The sequence below is a fragment of the Falco punctatus genome, assembly GCF_963210335.1.
Source record: "Falco punctatus genome assembly, contig: scaffold_62, whole genome shotgun sequence".
Lineage (NCBI taxonomy): Eukaryota > Metazoa > Chordata > Aves > Falconiformes > Falconidae > Falco > Falco punctatus.
Window position 1 is genome coordinate 58,796 of NW_027660231.1, and position 19,324 is coordinate 78,119.

At 44.0% G+C, this 19,324-nt stretch overlaps 1 protein-coding gene across 1 annotated transcript in view; it reads right to left on the reverse strand.

Moving 5' to 3' along the window:
* Positions 1-3,835: 3,835 nt before the first annotated feature.
* LOC308057508 (uncharacterized protein) overlaps positions 3,836-19,324 on the reverse strand; it is a gene marked incomplete at its 5' end in the record, with an annotated part of 39,497 nt that continues 24,008 nt past the window's right edge. The window contains 11 exon segments of the mRNA XM_080411591.1: positions 3,836-4,294; positions 5,797-5,842; positions 10,480-10,711; positions 11,470-11,705; positions 12,385-12,435; positions 12,439-12,666; positions 14,525-14,683; positions 16,823-16,978; positions 18,286-18,507; positions 18,509-18,651; positions 18,654-19,275. Of these exon segments, the coding sequence (XP_080267717.1) occupies positions 4,146-4,294; positions 5,797-5,842; positions 10,480-10,711; positions 11,470-11,705; positions 12,385-12,435; positions 12,439-12,666; positions 14,525-14,683; positions 16,823-16,978; positions 18,286-18,507; positions 18,509-18,651; positions 18,654-19,275 (2,244 nt within the window).

Consider the following 19,324-nt stretch of genomic DNA (forward strand, 5'->3'; position numbering starts at 1 on the left):
TGTCTGAACTCCTTGCTCTGGAGTGCAAGGAACACTGGCAGTGGGGTGCAGGAAGAAGCTGAAATTCCCTTGGTCACATGCGATTTGCCTGCACTGTTTGCATTGTACAGACAAAATGAAAAAAAACCCAAAACAACCAGCCCTCAGCATGCCCTCGCTGTGTGCGAATAGCGCGTGGTCAGGTACTACGACGCTAGGTAACTGGTCCAGACGCTTAGACAGAAATTATGGAAGATAGACACCTGCACAGAAGATCAGTTCCCTGTTTTATGGAACAGGATACAGCTCTGCTTCAGCATAGTGAGCTCGGGTATCGCCAGATGTGTTAGCAGCACGTCCTGGTTTCAGCTGGGATGGCGTTAATTACCTTCTTAGGGGCTAGCGCAGTGCTGTCTTTTGGCTTTGTTGTGAGGCACTGCAGTTCCTCAGGCCTCGCTAGCAAAAAGGCTGGAGGGGCGCAAGGGCTGGGGAGGGGAGACTGCCAGGTCCGCTGACCCGAACCAACCGCAGAGGTGTTCCATGCCATGGGACGGCACGCCTGCTCTCTGTGTACCTGGGGGCTGGCTGGGCAGGGGGCTTGTTGCCTGGGGACTGGCTGGCCATCAGCCGGTGGGCGGCCAGCAGCTGCGTTGTGCACCACGTGCTCCTTTCTTCCTTTCCCTCTCCCTTTTCATTATAACTATTATTGTCACTGTTGTTGCTATTCTTCCATTTTTATTCTGTTTCAATTATTAAATCGTTCTTACCTCAGCCTTTGAGTTTTGCGTTCCTTTCCAGCTCTCCCCATCCCTCTGGCTGAGGGGGGAGCGAGCGAGCGGCTGCGTGGCACTGGGTTACCAGCCGGGGTTAAACCACGACACCGCACCACTTGCAGGGTAGCGGGGGCTGTTTCCAACAAGCAGCAAGGAGCAGCCACCCACATTTGAGAGCAGGTTTCTCACTGGCAACCAGAAAACAGACACGTCATCGCTGCAGTGAATGACTGGACCGGGCTTTCCCTCGCTGCTGTGCTCGATGTTAACGCTGGTTTGCCCAGCAGCCAGTAACCTCCGCTTCTCGCTGGGAGCCAGCAGTAAAGCAGCATTTACCACTGGCTTTTCTAGGCACACAGAACGTGCAGCTGCTTTGTTTTTAGTCACAAGTGCTTTATCTCTATACCCAGGGAAGTGTGGCGAGGGGTACCTCTGAGGTAAAGGCAGGATGAAAACAGGACACAGGCGGTCAGCGTGCTTATAGGGTACCAGAGTTATGTTCCCTCTGCAGAGCATCAGTGGAGCGGAGTGGCAGCGATCAGCAATGAATTATAAGCAAAAGCCTGGATGTTTCAGAGGTCAGGACTCACTGGGAAGACATACTAGTGCTGCAGCAGCACTACTCAACCACTACTCTGCCAATGAGTAACTGAAAAACTAATGTTTTGTAGCAACAATTCAACATGGTATTTTGAAGACAGCAAAACCTGGGAAACTCCTGACACATTTGCTCATGAGGAAAAAGCAACTGGCATAATAAGATTTTCTGAAACAGAGTTGTTTATTCCATACAACTGATTGCAAAGATCTGCAACCTGCTTGTAGCTACTGACCCCAAAGGGTTTCTAATGTACCTGAGCAAAGAAATCAAGAAACACGCTTGCTTTCTTCTTTGGAAAGAGATCAGGAAGTTCCTGAACCTGAACTTGACTGTTCGGGCACAAGCCAGAGAAAGCCTTGCTAAAGTCAAGGTAAGCAACACGCACTGCTCTTCCTCTGTCCACTCAGTTACTCACACATCGCTAGAAAGGTACCAGGTCAGTGCGGCATGATTTCACCCTTTGCAAACCCATGCTGACTCCTCCCTACCAACTTCTTGTCCCCAGCATCTTTGGAAACGGCTCCCAGAGTACGTGCTCCGCCACCTTCCCAGGCAGCACGGTGAGGCTGCAGTTCCCAGCTCCTCGGTCTTGCCCTTCTTGAAGATGGGACAGACATTCCCTGTCTTCCAGGCCTCAGAGCCTCCCCCAAGTGCCATGCCCTCTCCTGCTTCATCAGGAGTGTCCCCACAGTGACACTGGGGATGGACTTTCGAGCGCAGGAATTGCCTGGACTTCTCTGTACCCCCTCACACCTCATCATAACTGCTATCAATGCCGGTTATGGCAGATGCCAACACCGAATTTCTGTTCTGCTGCTCCACCAGCCAAGAGCTCTCCCCTCTCACTAAGAGCTGGCGGCAGAGAGCGGTGAGGAAACTTGAGCACAGGTCACGTCTGAGTTTATCACCGTGACTGACAACACAACGTGAATGTCAAGATGTTCTGTCCCTGCTTCCTCTGTGCAGAGACACTAGAAAGTAGCAAAAGCTGAACTTCTCTTTGACCACTCTGGTGCAGGCTGGAGAAATTTCGTTACACCTTTTTCCTTTGCAGGGGATCAAAACCTGTGGGATTTCCCAGCGTTTCACGGCCACCAGAAGCTCACCTGCTACCTTCTGCCCAAACCACAAGGAGGATTGCTCTAAAATACAGGGAAAGTCTGGGAACTGATCTTAACACAATTGTGGAAAAGGACATACACACATGCTGGCCTTTTGCCTGGCCTCCAGGACAGGCTGAAGGTGCAGCGGTGAACAGAGCTGAAAGGAGCAGAGCGCTCTGGAGAGCTGTACGGTTAGGGAAAGGGGTAGAAAGCGATGTCAAGAAGGGAAACGATAAAACAAAGACATATATTAGATGACAAAGTTTATTAAATTTCAAACAGAATATCTGGAATTAAATACAGTATATTACCTTCAAAAATATGTATTCATATAAAAAGGAACAGCGTCACAGCAACATTCATTGCTTTCCTCACTGCCTGTTAATTCAAGTCCTTGAATTAGTGGGTAAAACCCCCAAATTTTTCCAGTCTTAATTGATCTTGGAACAACCATTCTTCCTTTCCCAGAACTGGGACTTTGTTCTATCATCTTCTGATCACTACTGACTTCTGTGGACAGGAAATGACAATGTAGATCTTCAGTAACAGGTAACTCCCTGAAATAAGAAAACCTGCTTCTTTTATTGACACGAATGTCCCAGAACACTGGCTACCATCTGGGCTACAGCCACCACATCATCAGCTGCTAGCAGCAACAAAAAGATTGGCTGTCCTATCATACAAGGTTTGGAAAGTACTGAGGAGACTGGAAGTTAATATTTTAACATTCATTTTTCCCGCACATGAAGTGTTTCAGGTACAGCGCAGCTGCTGATGTAGTAACTGGGAATGTCTACAGCTGCAGCGACCTTTAATACGAACCCCAAGATGAATACCGTGAGGGGCCATGGGCACAAACTGAAACACAGAGGGTCGGGGCTGAACATCAGGAAATGCTTCTTTCCGATCAGGGTGACTGGGCACTGGCACAGGCTGCCCATGGAGGCTCCATCCTGGGAGATGCTCAAAAGCCAGCACGGTCCTGGGCAACCAGCTCTGGGTGGTCTTCCCTGAGCAGGGGAGCTAGAACGGATGACCTCCAGAGGTCCCTTCCAACCTCACCCGTTCTGTGGTTCTGTGATCCAAAACAAACATACCAAACCCACCACATAACTCTCTTGGCACTGCTACACACTCACAGTAATGGTAAACCTAAGGCGCATAAGGTGACAGCAACGTAAAGTGCCCTGTCCTCCAGCATGACCACTGGTAAAGATTTCACTTTATCGGCAGAAACAATCACGGCATCTGGACTGAAGCAGCAGGCTCAAATCACATCAAACAATGTCCTAAGCATTAAAGTAACACTGGAAACATTAAAAACACATAGGGTGAAAGGATTAAGCAGAACAAAGGGAATGCTTTCGTTAAAACACAGAACATCAGTGGAGAAAAAATAATGCTTCTACCTTAATAAGAAACATTCTGACAATTCTGTCACGCTCAAGAATCAAGGTGAGTCATTCTGCTAGTCAGAAAAAAACAGGTGTGCTTCTTATGGTGAGTGCAAAATAAAACACCTATGCATCAATAAACCAACAGGCAAGTGCAATGTGCTTGACATCCATTTAATAGAATTCACATTTGGACTGCAATAAACACATATGCACATCTGAACTGTGGGATGAGAAACTATAGACGCGCTATGTAAACAAAATCCTTTCCGGAGCTTTTTTCCTAGCATTTTGTTCAAATCAGGTAATTTTTGGTTAAAACATCGCGGTACTCCTGTACTGCCCTGCAAAGGGGATCCTGGTCAACGTGGATACTTTTTGAAGATCCATCAGAAAATACCACGGGAGAAGCTCCAGCAGATCCAGCTTCAAGTTCAGCAGTGGCTAGGGAGAAGAGAAACAAGATTCCGGTGTTGCTTTTACACTAGACAGGGCCAAATCAGTCACTATGAAAACATCATGGATAACTGGAGAGACTATAATCCAGAAAGAGATTTAAAAACTTCCAAGGGATTGTAACAATCAAAGGGCTACGCACAAAGGAAGAAACAATCTTTTTCCACATTTGCTTACCAGTCAACAGTATTTCTAAAGCCAGTGAAAGAAATTCTATAGGCTACACAGCGAACGTCTTCAGGGAATCCACAAATGACTCCGGCGTACACCAGTGCTAAACTGAGCCCCCCTGCAGATCTCTCGAACCTCCAGTATCTGTTTTCCTTGAATGTTCAAAGCAGTGATTTATTGGAACTCTACTCCTAAAAACCAGCTTCTGCCTTCTCTGTGACAAACTTAAAAAGAATCCGCCGGTGAAAACGCAAACACCTTTGCAGTGCAGTCAGGCCAGGACAAGTCTCCTAGCCTGGCACTTTCTTTGAGGGGCGTCTTTGTAACTCACCCTGGCAAAACCCTCTTTCCTCCACAAAAACACATACTCAATGACAGCAAGCCCACCTTTACTGTTCTTCTCCAGCCACATTTTTCAGACAAGGTCCTGAAACCAAACGCACTCTATGACACCTAGCAGATGCACAGTCAGGTTCAAAAGGCACACGGATGAAATGCAACGGCTTTGTGTCCATTCGGACACACGGAACGAGCTGTGAAGCTACAGCTGAACACTCTCTGTATTACCAAAAGCATGCAGGAACAGAAGGAAATTCTCGCAGGGGCCACCTGCTTTGAAATAGCACCAGTCACTGCAAAGCAAAGCAGTGACTCTGGAGGAACGACTACCCTGAAACAGGTGGAATTCCTCTTTGGACACCTGGCCTCATATTATAGAGCATGTTTCATGCTATGTGTTAAAAGCATTCAACTCATCTTATGTTTGCCTAAGTGCTACTAAATCATTTTTTCCCAAAGAAAGGGTATCTTTCATCACTGATTATATTTTTCTTGCTTATTCAAAAAAGACTGCAACATAAGCTACAAATACAAGCAATGAATAAGAAATAGCAAAAAACCAAGGTCCAACAGCAGAGAATGTGCACGGTATGATTTAGTGCGGAATGCAACTGATGCACATGGAAGAAGCAGTGATGGCTGAAGTCTATAAACATCTTCTCTCGGGGCTTCTTTTACGTTTGACGTTTGTGCTCAAGGATTCACTCTAGAAAAACGTGACTTCAGCTTAAGCCAAGTGCACCCGTGTAGAGGAAGTGGGTTAGTTTTCTCTGCACTTGTCTTTTTCAGGCAACTGCATAACATTCTACACAATCTTTTGGTAAGCTGGAAGTTTTCACATTCAAGTCTAAACTGGAAAGCTAGCAGAAAAACCTCCCTGTGCTTAGCACAGGAACTTCACAGCTTTCAAGCCATTATGTTCAAGAGTAGGAACACTCCTCTTTTTCCTTAAAAATGCCCCTAACATAGTGACACATTACCTTGTTTAAGTTCTTTAGCGATTTTTTCATCTAGTTCCTGCCATACCTAGAATTATACAGAAAATACAGTTAATATTTTAACAGTTACGTTTTTCTAATATTAAACTTCTAAAACATTCTTAAAATCCACACATAATGAGAGAAAACCTAAAAATATAATTCCAAGTAACATGTACAAATGTTACTCTGCAACATGTACAAATCAATCAAGAGAAGAAAAAGGTCTTGTTTTCCTCTTATCCATTCCATCAATGTCTTTGTGATTCTCATCCATGTCTGAGGGAAGAGAAATAGGTGGAAATAAAGCCAACACACTGATTTCTGAAAAGGGAATGAATGAAGAGCCAGGCAAAATACACCTCCGAGGACCTTAACTTGCCTCCACTTTTCTCCTTCCCCCCAAACCCCTGGGAAAGGCATCACAGCTGAGTGTTCCAAACCTCCTGAGCAGGTACTTCTCACCTCACTGCACATCTCTTCAGGCGGTAACACACCAGGTGTTCATTTGCAGCAGGCACCTTCTCAACAGTTCTTTTTCAGAAAGTGGTGTTGACTTACTACTTATCCACACAGGCTGCTTTAGCACAGAGTAAGCTGGATCCTGTAAGACTCCGTGAGATGATGCTCCGAGTCTGGAGTACCAGTACTGTTCTGAAGTTGAGTTCCTAGACACAACTGCTGCGACCACCAAGAACTTTTTGTATATCAGAAGTGGCAAGGAGGGTAAACCAGCCTACTCCTAGAGCTCAAAGTTCCATTATAACAGATTAAATCCATAGACTATCATCTCACAGATGGTTAACTACCACAGAAGCCATTGCATTACATCTCACAGATGGTTAACTACCACAGAAGCCATTGCATTACAAATACATAAAGCAGAGAAGTCCCCTGCAGCAGTCATTCTTTCACTTGGACAAACTAAAGTTCAAAATATGTGCAGTGTTAGGAAAATGTGAATACATCAGTAAGTTTTAATCAAAACCTAACAGCATAAACAACATTTCCAGTATAAAATACCATCCCAACATTAAACAATGCTGGCTGCAAACCTTGCCATGTATCTGGCTGCAGAGAAGAGAGACGGACAGATTTTTGATGAAGGAGCTGAAGAAGAAAGAAAAACGGCCTGAAGTTCACAGGTCTTCAGTGAGAAACAAGAACGTGGCCTACATGTAAATGAAGCAAGTAAAAAAGCTAACAACAAAGACTGCTACAAGAGTGCAGAAAGCCAAATCAGAAATGGAACAGAAATTGGAAGATGAAGTAGGAAGCAGACATTTCCCTTCCCACATTAAACTGGTTTCATTTATCCACTGATTCACCCTGGTTGCAGAGTTCACTGTTCTTGTCTGTCAAGACACCCATGTTCATTTTCACCAGCCTTTGCACAGCTCTGAGGATTTAAGCTTGACATTTGTTAAACCTAACAACAGGACTCCAGTCCCAAAACCTCCTTGCAGCACTTGCAGGAGACATTCCTTGCCTTAGTCTATGGACTAAGGGAGCAGGTCTGAAATACTGAATTGCTAGTTGCTACAGTCACTGTCTAATTACATGCACAGAATTTGTCAAGTACTTGTAATTTATTCCACATTACTGAAGCTCTAATACAAATAAAAACCACCAAAAAAACCCGAAGACATTGCATGTGATTGGGATTCTACTGGTTAATAAGCTTGTGCCAATATGAACTTTTTTTGTATTTTTAAAGATCCTTTTGCACTTCAAGGTTATTCATTTCTGTAGCGTATATATTTGATAAAGGGGAAGGGGCTATACTGTGATGGAACACATTTCTTTATGCTTTTTTAAGAATAACACGCTCATTTTTTTGCTGAACTTGTGATATGACCATCTTCAACATGTACGGCTCTATGTGTAATCACTGATAGTCATGCTTAATGTTTAGGAAAACGGTGCAATCTTTCAAGCCTTTAAACACCAAATTCCTTAGTTAAGTCTAAAGAAGAAACTGTGTCCACTTGCTAGTGGAGCACTCCTTCCTCTTGTCAGCATCATTTACCAGGGTTTTTTCCAACAGCTGCAGGACCAACGATTACCATCATTTTGAATAATAGCAGTGTGAACTATTTTCACCTCTTTGCCCCTGAAGCTATTTCAAAGCTTCTGCACAAACGAAATTTACACAAACATCTTCCTCTTCAGAATGGCTGGCATGTTCCCTACTTCCAATAGCCTTTCTCACCTTGAGGAAGCTACTACAAGGAACACCAAATCTGCAGAGAGCTTTGACTAAAAAAAGAAGCCTCAAAGGACTGCCTGAGGCACACTGCAATTTCAGCTTCTTAACTCCCTGTCATTTAGAGCTTCAGTGGCAGAAGCATTTGTCATCTCCAGCCAAGGCAGCATCCTGAATTTAAAGGCAAGGCAAATTCTGTAGAAGGGAACCAGGTTAGTGGGAAAACAAAGCTGAGGCATAACTGAAGTAAACAGTGAAGTGAAGAAAAGGCTTAGAGTCAGAGAAATTCTTCTGTTTTGAAACAGTCTGGTGAACAGACAGAATACCAGGCAGCACAACCAGCAAAGCATTTCAAAACAGACTAAAACTATAATCTCTGATTTCTTCCCTCATGCTCCAACTTGCCTCCTGAATGGCACGGGACTCCTGCAGAAATGACAGCACAGACTGTGCATCTGGTGATTTTGCATTTGGAAACTGATTGAGATTTGCCACCCATTATTGTATGCAGAGGGATACATGCAGTTTTTCCCTTTTGTTACTTCCTGACTTCAAAGTCTTACGTTCCAATTCAATCCTCTTTTCTCAGATGCATGTTATGCACATGACATACTGCACCCGACTGAGAACAATTAAGCCCGCAGTTCTAAGTGAAATACTCACCTAGTCCTCTAGCAACTACTGCACCTCTGAGAACTCAGTTCCTTTCTTCTGAAGGACTCCAGAGAAGATCAGGTTTTAAGACTTCCCTGAATACACTGAACGTCAGGTGACTTGAGGCTACAGGCAGTGCCACTACAATTAGTCTCAGTTGTTCCCTAACTGGTGATTACAGGAAGAAATATCATAAAGAGATGTGCAGCTGGATTTAGTAACAGGGAGGTTATTCTTTTTTTCCTGTTTCTTCTTCAAAAAAAGAAACCATAACTGTTAAATCCTTTTCTTTTAAACTAGGACAGCTTTTTTCCTAGAAGTGGGATGGTTTCCTCCTTTGCCTTTTTCTTCTTGTAACATCTCGCTCCCATCTCTCTCTCATTTTCCCCTGCCCTCACGTGCTCCCTGCTCCCTGTCCCTCTTGTTCCCTTGTCCTGGCTTTCTCCTTACTTCAGTTTTGCAGTGGATCCCTGAATTTCGCCTCCTTTCTGCTGCTTGCGTGCAGAATAATCCCTGCAGGTGGTACAGTACTAATTGCCTCCCACATTCTTTAGGTAGTGTTTTGTCCGCCCCTCTGACACAAAAAACACATTCACAATGATACAGAAAAGTTCATCTCTTAACTGCCGCTGCTACGCATTACCTACACACCGCTTTGTCTATTTTTGTTTTGTTGTTTGGTTTGGTTTTTTCTTTTTCTTAAACCAGGTGCAGTATGTAGACACGTTATTTTAAATGGATTCTTCCCAGTGTAGGTGGGACCAGTGAACCAGGGTAAGGCTTAAAAGTGAGCGAATGCTTCTCACATCCATTCAACAACAGAATACGCGAGGGACAGACACTGACTGAACAGGCAAGCTTGCCCATGCCTCAGTCCTATGCTAGGTGGGAAACGGATTACAACGACTGACATCTGTTTCCAAGTCTCATGATATCACGTTTACCATTCTGTGAGGGATGTGCTATCATGCTGACTGCTAATTACAGGGCACACTTTGACCAGAGGTATTGCAGAGGTTGCAGCTTTTGTACAAAATCAGAAAGCTCTGTAGACTTCCTGAGGAGCAGTTACATATAACACCACATAGCAGGACCCACAAAATCAAATGCCTCCTATGCACAGCATACGTCCCACACTCAAGTGAGAAGTTACGTGTCCTGTTCATGCCATCCTAGTTTTGAAGCATGCCTTTGTTGGTATTGTACTAAAACAAGTTCTAGTGAAGAAACTGCTAGCATGAACATCAGTGAAGGAGGAAAAGGTGTCTCAAACAAAGATGTCTGATGGGATTTTGCACTCATCATAAAGTTAGCTGTTTTAAACAAGGTCATCCACAGAATGGCTTGGGTTGGAAGGGACCTTAAAGATCATCCAGTTCTAACCCCCCTGCCATGGGCAAGGACACCTTCCACTAGACCGGGTTGCTCCAAGCCCCACCCAGCCTGGCCTTGAGCACTGCCAGGGATGGGGCATCGGCACTAAATTTTACTGAAGAGCTTCTTTGGCAGCTTCCTATGCCACAGTATTCTTCATCACAGTTTCTCTTGCAAAAGAGAACTTGCAAAAAAAACCTGTTAAGCAGTTCATCATTTAGAACTCAGTATTTTTTGGTCTTTGAGCGCTTCTGGAAATTTTATAACCCTAATGACCAGAAGTCTTCATTTCTACCACCTAGTTGTATACTGGTTTGATGAGCAATTTGGTTTAGCATATTAGAGCATATGGTTTGGAACTAGAAATGGATTCTGACTTTAGACTGAAAAGCACAACCTTGCTTACAGATACTCTTCAACACTAGTTGAGAACAGTATTTAAAAACGCTTACCTTAGCCACATAGGCTTCAACTCTGTTTCTTGATGGTAACGTATTCACGGTTGGGGTTAGGAAGCTTCCTCCTAGATTTAGACTTCTATTCAGTGCCAGATCGTTGCTAGTATGTCCCAGTTCAGTTGAATACAGAACTGGACCACTGACAGCGCTGCTTGCAATTAAAGGTTTGCTTCTATGGCACTCCTGAAGGAGCTTAGCATTGGCTTCTGCTCGTCTCTCATTAGCTCTGAAACATTCAGAAGCATACAAAGAATTATCTTTGGTAATAACACCTCCGCAAAGTTACCCTCCAGGTCTTTGACTATTATTTGACTTCTCAAAGTGGAAGGGATTAAGAGAGTCCAAAAAAAACGTCCATAATTTGATCTGAGGTTTTTTGAAGAGCCTATTTCTAGGTAGCCACACTACCTGCAAGAAGCAGCAAGAGTTAACCAATACTTTGGACTTCTCAGCATTAAGGCCTCAAAGCAGTCTGTGCACACCGTGTGTTTACATAGCTCTTCCTGAAAGGTACATCACCTGCATAAGAACTCTGGGCTACCCTTCCTTTCCCAAAGAAAGCTGAAACCTATGACATGTGGCTAAAATGGAAGCCAAAAGATTTTTGTTGTTCTTCTTCACAGCACCAAATGCCGTTCTCTGAAGGGCCTATCCTTATTCAAGCAGTAAAGGACATGACATTATCTTTTCTGCCATACTTAGAGTAAGAAGAGGAGATTAGAGACTGGCAAAAAGGCTGCCTGTTAAAACAAACTCAACTTCAAAAATATCCTATTAATGCCCATGATCGGTGGTGTTACTGCTGGAACACTGAAGAGAAATGAAGATAGTTCCAATGAACAGGGGAGACCCTTAAGGTACTTTCATCACAAATATGCTATCTTATGCATAATGCTGACCAGATGTAGAAAAAGTATTTAACGAAGAAAACTGCTTGAGGAAGAAGTAGTATCTTATTATCACCCCAAAAATGCATGGACTTACCCTTCTAGTTTATTTCCTAGGCATCTTCCATTTTTAACTTCCTCCAGGTACAGGTCTTTGTACTTTTCCGCTTCTGCCTGTACAGATTCTTTTTGAAAAATACTGTCTCGTTGGGTATTTTTTATCCTGTCCAATTCACGTTCGAGGTCTCCAATTCTGTGGTCTAGCTGGTTTGTCAGCAAAGCATGACGACTGGCTCTGATTTGTTCTAATCTGTCCTGGGAGGCTGCCTGCATCTGAAGTAGATACACGCCTTCAACCACCGCAAAGAAAAAGAGAACTCTCCTCGCCAGTCAATTGCGTGCACCCAATTTCAAGGGCCCAGCTCTATTCAGCGAGGCAACTGTGCCTCCTCACTGCCATCAGCGACCAGGGCACAACCCTGGAACTACCACACTAAATGATTCTTTTCATTCAGAAAGAACCCCCATCTTAGCACTATTACTCATCAAAGCTACTGATGAAGGAACACTATCTCTGTAGGACAGGGCATAGCATTCCTCAAAGAAATCATGGAGATGCCGCACCCCCAGCCCCCACCCTGCAGCTTTGGTGACTTCTTTTCTGAGCGTTGCCCCTTGTGCAATGACTAAGGAAGATGTGTATGCCTGGCTGTGACAACTCTAAGTTGCAATACCCATTCAAGGATAAACAATGAGAACAGACCAGTGGACAGTGATACCCCTCCAAGAACTGCAAAATGAAAACCTACCTTGGCAAGTTTTTGATTCAGGGCCTGCAGGCACACTGCACGCACATGAAAGCATCTTGCCCAACCATATTCCCTTCTCCCACTGCCCTTCAGGAAAAACAGAAGTACAGCGTAACACATGGAATCAGGCACCACCCCCCGCCCCTATAAAATGACAACCAAAACAGAAGTCTGTAACAGACACACATAAGAAATTAACTTACCTGCAAAATCAGATTGACTTCTTGCAGTTTTTGTCTTATTTCTTGTTCAGCTCACTCTTCCACCTCTCTTTTGTATTGTTCTATTTGGCTGCGATCCACCATGTTAGTCTCCATATGGTGTTTGAGATTAGCCACCTCTTCTTTCAGCTGGCTTTTGCTCTTTTCCAGTTTTTCATGGCTCCCACGCATGGTGGACAACTCCTCTCGCAAATCATGATTTTGTGCTTCTAGCTGCATGCCTTTTTTAGACTCTATCTCCAGCTGCTGGGAAAGTTCATCAACCTGTAGACAGGAAAGGGGAAAAAAACAGGGAACTCAGAGGGATCTAAAATTAGTCAAATCTGTGAAAATTGGTAAAGGAGTTGGCCATCAAGACTATTTATCATCTGCTGATTCAGTGTTAAAACAAAAGTGAAACCAGGCTCTTCTTTTAAAACAAGAACAGCTTTCACATAATTTCTGACAGCATTCCTCAGGTTCCCATCCTTCCTCAGTTCTGCAGTGGGTCACAGACCAAGAGGTACCAAACCAGCAGCATTACACCCGCAGGGCTAGGCTGAAAAGCACTAGGGCTATTCTTCTGCGAGATGTTCATACGATCATAGGAAATCAAACACACCCATACCCAGTTACATCACAGCCACATTCTGGTTTCATCAGAAAAAAAACCATGTATCATGCTTCAGAGGAACTGTCACATGCTGTCACACGGTCAAAGCTTCGTCACAGAACTGACAAGGCAAGAAACGGATACCCTTTCCTTCCATTACGCTAACAGATCTGGAAATAGTGGTTCAGAACACCGCTTTTACAGCACTGGTGGCAGAAGACAGTCTCTTTAGGTCAAAGCTACAGTTTGTTTTCAAAAGATTTCCAGGAAATATCAGAGTTCCCATAGGTCCCAATGGTCAACTACAGCTTCTATCCCCTTCTTTCCCCCTCCAGAAACATCCATCGTCTATACCTATTAACCATAAAACATGATATCCCATCATCTTTTATTTTTAAAAAAGAGGGGGAAACCACCAGAGTCAACACTTGAAAGTCTCTAAAATACGTAGAAACTTTACACTTAAAATTTAAAATTGCCCAAACGTAATTCCATTCCCTGTCATTCAAAATAGCTCTTCCAACAGGAACACAAATATGCTGCTAACCTGTGAACTACAAGTGAGCCACTGTCAAGGCAGTTGACTCGTTCTACAATAATATCTTCTAAAAAGGAGCATAACTTTGAAACACAGCTATCTCAGTAATGAGCGGAGAAGCAGCTAAAAGGTTCCATGCTACCGAACAGCCAGAGCAACCTCAAAAGCATTTGTGGGTCTCCATGACAAGGGGAAGACGGACTGAGTCAGCTACTAGTAAGCAACAAGTTACAGGGTTTTTTCCGCATCACCTCACACTGCATCGTGCCCTGGGAAGCAAAGACACCATTCCGAAAAGCAAACCCCCACCTGCCTCCTGCTCAACTCGTGCCCGAGACAGGCTTCAGGGGGTGACCTTGGGCAAGGCCAACTGCACAGAGTTGTTCCGAGTGATGGTGGCGTTACTCCCCTCTCTTCCGAGAGGGAATGCATCCGTCGGAGCCCGACGATGCTGCCACGGCCTCAAGCTGCAGCCAGGCCTGTGCTGGGCCTTCACTGCTCTCAGCCCTGGCCCTCACCCATGGACGTGACGTCCCAGTAGGACTGCAGACCTGCCCATCCCTATGGACCGGCCTGGTGATCTGCACTCTTGGAGGACTCTGCTTACTGTCCCCAGAACTGTCCCCAGAACTCTTCTGCTCTTCTTGGTGAGGGCCTGTGGGGCTGATCCCTGGCCTGTGTGGTCACAGACCCTGCCAGCCTTGCTGTGGCTCTTGCTTTGCCCTTCCTCTGCAGGACAGCCTACCCCTGATGCGCCCTCGCAGATACTGCTGTGTACGTAACACTTCCATCTTTACCCCTAAGAGCTACATCAGTATTACAGTCGCCTACTACTGTGACCATAGAAGGAACATCAAAAACCAGCCAAATAATTTCAGAAATACAGCCAAGAAAAAAGTAGTCAAAATCAACAACATGAAAAGAAGTATAAAGAAAGAATAAAGGTTACAAAAGAAAAACCACCACAATAACCCAAACAAAATAAAGCTCACCTTTGTTCTTAATCTGCCAATTTCATTGACCATTTTCTTCACTTCTCCCTGCAAATTAAGCTGGGACAGTCCCCCTCTCGCCTCATACACCCTTAGTTCCTTCGTAGCTCTGCTCAGCAGCCTCTTCAACCTGCACAGCAAACTAGTCATGAAAACAATGAAGCAAAAAGAAACAAAACTGGACTTTTTCACATACTCTCATGTAAACAGCACAGACACAGCTTGCTTTATCTTTAATGTACTTGACGCACCAGGAATTACCAGGAAAAAACAGTATTCCTGTGCCACATACACTTGGAGAGTCCAGATTTCACCTGAAAAGAGGAATGAAAGACTCCCTTTTTCCCAGGAGAACTGCAGGGCAACCTGCATCTGCAGTTGTTTTGGCAGCTATTGAAAACCAGGGGCTGGTGTACAGAAGTACCTTGCAAGAACTAACACGAGGCTGGCATCTGCTCACAGTTAGGTACACCTATTTTTACACTAAAGTTTAATAAAACATGACTCCTACGCAGGGATACCTCTTCACCACGCTAAAAAGCCGTACCTCTTACAGTCTTTCTGCAGATCGAGGTTTCTTTTCATTTCTTGGGCCAGACGTAGTTCAACTGGGCGTTTCAACTCTACCAGCTTCTTCACTTCCTTTCTTTCACTCTCGCACTTTCAAAAGAGAAAAGAAAGATGTATCGCACACACAGAGCACAGGAAAAATACCTACGTACAGTCTGTGCATCTAGCGCTCTCCACAGAGAAGCTGCCGGACGTCTCTATCCGTTAGCCACGTTCCACAGAATGCCATGGGACGGAATTCCCGAGGCTATTCCATCCATCCCTTCAGGTTTCACATCAAACAGACCAATATGTAACTACAGAAACAGATGCCCTCGCCTGAAGCAAAGGCCATCCTCTTCTAGACATAACAGGTGGAAAAGATGCTGGAGAACACTTTTGGCAGTGCCTCTGCTCATAGTAGGGATTATGTAGGTATGCACTTCATGGGAGAACATCGATCCATCCAAAGCTTTCATGGGATCTTCCACCAACCAGCAGGCAGGGGCTTGTGGAGGAATCTGATCTTTTGGAGTTCTTCAACATTTTATTCCCCTCGGCCATTACCTCCACCTCTTCTGTGTGGGCATTTACTTAGCCACATGCTGGTTTTCCTCCTCTTGGTGTTTTCTCAGCCACACCAGAGGAGAGCTGGCAGCTGTTTTGACTTTGTACTTCCATTTTCCCTCTACAGAAAAGGAGAAAAGGGGAAGGCCGCCCCTTGGCAACTGGCAGGCGCTGCTTGTTTCCCAAGCACTCGTTCATTTACCCAGCATTCCTTCAGTATGTTTTTCTGCAAGGCTTTTAAGCTCCCGCTATGCTGAAAACATACAGCAGCTCCTCCATACACGCACTGGAAACATCAAGCATTTTAAACCTGCCTAGAAACCAAGGGGTCAGAAGATGACCACACAAAATCCAAGGAAGAACTGGGAACTGTGGCCTTGCTCAATGTGCTCAACTGATAGCAAACCACACTGGGAACTCTTCCCAACAGAGCCACTCCAGAGCTTACACAAAGATACCCATCTAGCTTTTATTTGCTTCCTCCGTGACCCCCAAACAATAAGGTACTCGCAGCCTGAATGGCAGGGATAACAGAAAGCAATGATATGTAAGAACCTGACCAGAAGGTGCATGTGGTTCTCCTGGGTATTGCCTCGGTGCCCGGAGAATTTTCTGGGCTCACCTGTTGCAACAGTTCAGCCTTCTCCTCGTCCGGCTGAGCAACGCGCTCTTCAAGGTGGGATCTTGACTTCAAGTGCTCCTCCCACGTGCTGTGCAAGTCCTTGGATGTCAGAGCCAGCATGTTCTGCTTCTGCGTCTGTGAAAGCAACAGTGGCAGAAGAAAAAGCAAGGTGGCCGGAAAAGACAAGAGCGCAGGAGAATGCAGTAACTCACACAGAAACAGGCCTAAGCTCTCCTCCACCCATCCAAGACCTATGGCCAAGGTTGATGTGGAGTGTAAAACACACCTTAGGAACCATAACCAAGAACAGCAGCTGGAGCTGGTGGGAAGAAGGAATACTCTAGAAGCGACAGGATGAGGTTACAACTTTGGGGGATAAGATGACATGCACACACACACACACAAAATCACCCTACAGCTTTCCTGCAAAGCTCCTCTGGTTCCCTCTATACTTCAGTTTTCGTAAGAACACTGCAAAAGGTGGTGCAAAAGGACAACATTCGCTCCTACTTTCAACAGCTACACTCAGATTTCTTCATATAGTTAAATACATTAAGTACCTTAATTTTCAACTTTCTTTCCAACTCCTTTTGCAAGCGCAGCTTGTCTCTCTCCAGGTCACTGTGGTAGCGTGTAGTAACTTCAAGTGAAGCTTCTGGCATAGATTGCTTTTTAGGTGCATCAGCAAGCTCCTGCTGCAGTTGTCCAAACATGCCCTAACAAAACAGTTAAATTAGCATGAAGAAAGTTCTAAGAACATGAAATACGCCTTTAACTTATTTTATTATACAATTAGACCTGTCTAGATTGAACCCAAAAGTATGAAATTTTGCCTGCCAGCAGCAGGCATCTGCATGGATGATGACCTCTCGTCATCTTTCTCAGCTGAGAACCTTTGACTATCAGCAGCTGTTCACGAGGATTTCTGTTTCCTAACACATAAAAAAGGCTCAGGTATTGTTCTTCCTTGAACAATACACAGGAACACACTGCAATCAGGTATTTTTTTCCTAACAAAACCCAAAGAAATCTGTTGTGATCTAAGAGCCACAGTTTGACTGCAAATATTACTCTGGTGACTGAAGGCAGGACTTTGTGTTAGATTGTTCTTTCTTCTGTTTCTTCACTATACAAATACAATTAAATGAATACAAATATCTGAAAGCTCCTTTGAGATACACTTTAAGGGTATGTTGAATCACATCCTCTTGTAGTCTTCTTACTCAGCTCGTTTTAGAAGTACTGATAGATTAGGTTTACAAAAATCTGCATAGCTCATATATATATATAGCTATATCCATATACACACACTCTCTCACATGATCTTCAAAAGGAACCCATTATTTTGGTAGTAAGAATACAAAGCAAGTCACAGTTTACAATGATTGACAGTACTGCTGGAGTGTGGCTACACATCATAAAAGAGAAAGCTTAAGGTCACCGTCTGACATGAACTTTGAGGAACAGGCAGGCCCCTCAGAACCCTCAAAACACATACAGAAATCAACAGCTGGACATTACTAATACTCTTCAATCTTGATAGCAGCTTACAGAGAACCTATTTTTTCCCCTCTATAGAAGCTTCATATAAATCTATCCCCAACCACTTCACTTCTCTGTACCTTCATTTCTCAGCCCTCGTGTATTGGATGGTTCCTCCTTTTATACCACTCTCATTCATGTCATCAGTGCAATACTTACATCAACACCATCAAATACTTAAGACTATTCTATAGGGCATAACATGGACTAAGGAAAATAGATGAAAAAAAGTTCTAGAGAAGAATCACCTTTCTTGATCAAAGCTTAGACTTGGATACCTTTTTTCTGTTCTCTGCTTAGATCTGAGGACTAATATCCCCGTTGCCAAAACTTTCCGCAATTCCGAGAGAAACATAACAAACCAGAACAAATCAGTATTCTTTGGTCCCATGCATGGAACTTACACCGGATACATTGTAGGAACAAACTAATTTCAAGAATGGACAAACTTTAAATTGTTCTTTCTATGCATATACTTTACCTGTCTTTCTACTACGTCAGTCTCATATTTAAAGACTTGTTCCCTTAAATCAGTACACTTGGCATTTAAATCCTTGTTTCGCTCTTCTATTAGATAAACTTGCTTTTCTGTATCAGCTCTAAGTTTGCTGAAAATGTCATTAAAACAGTGCTGCACATAATCCACTATTTTTTCTTTCATGATCCTCTTGTTCTGCATCTCTTCCCATTGCTGATGGAGTAAAAAGGTTTTCACTCTGGAGCTGGGCCAATCGCTCCTGCAAGGACTCCTGTTTTATTACAAGTTTGCTTACTGGATCTTTCTCAAGTTGTCGAGCATGATCACATTCCTTTGCCCGACACTGGCCTTGACTTAATTCTTTTTTGCCATTTCTAAAAGCAAAGCTTTTTCTCTGAGCATTTGCTTCAACTGGTGAAGCTCATTTTCTAGCCTATTAGCTTTGCTTTTAGCTTTACACAGCTGCAGAGACAAGCTCTTGTTGGTTTCTTGCACGCCAGAGAGGTCACGATGGAGCTCGACTTGCAAGCAAAGGCATTCATCACGTTCTCTGTGAAATCTTCGTTCAGCATTGCTTTTTGATGACAAATGAAGTTCAAGTTCTTGAACTGCAGCGTTCAGGGAGGAACGAAATGATTCAATTTCTGTCTCTAGTCTGTCTTTGCTTTTGTTTGTCTGCTCAAGTTTGGAAGTCAGCACTGCAGATTCTGTCTTTAGTAAGTCCAGCTCCGTGTTGAACTGAAAAAACATTTGTCTTAACGCTTCCTTGTTCAGTTTAAGTTCCTTTTTGAGAGCTTCATTTTTTTCTTTCAAGGTCTCATTTTCCTTTAAATATTTTCCTTCTTCCTCCTGGTGCCTAAGTCTTACTTGAGTGAGTTCTAGCCTTAGCATAGCAATCTCATCTTGTAGTAACTGATTCTTGTACAACAGATCCTGTTCTCTGTCAGTGCTGGATTCCTGAAGGACAGGGAACATGAATAAAGAGCCAATTGGGAAATGAATCTACAAAAAACCTGCAGCAATAAACTGCATTTTAACATTT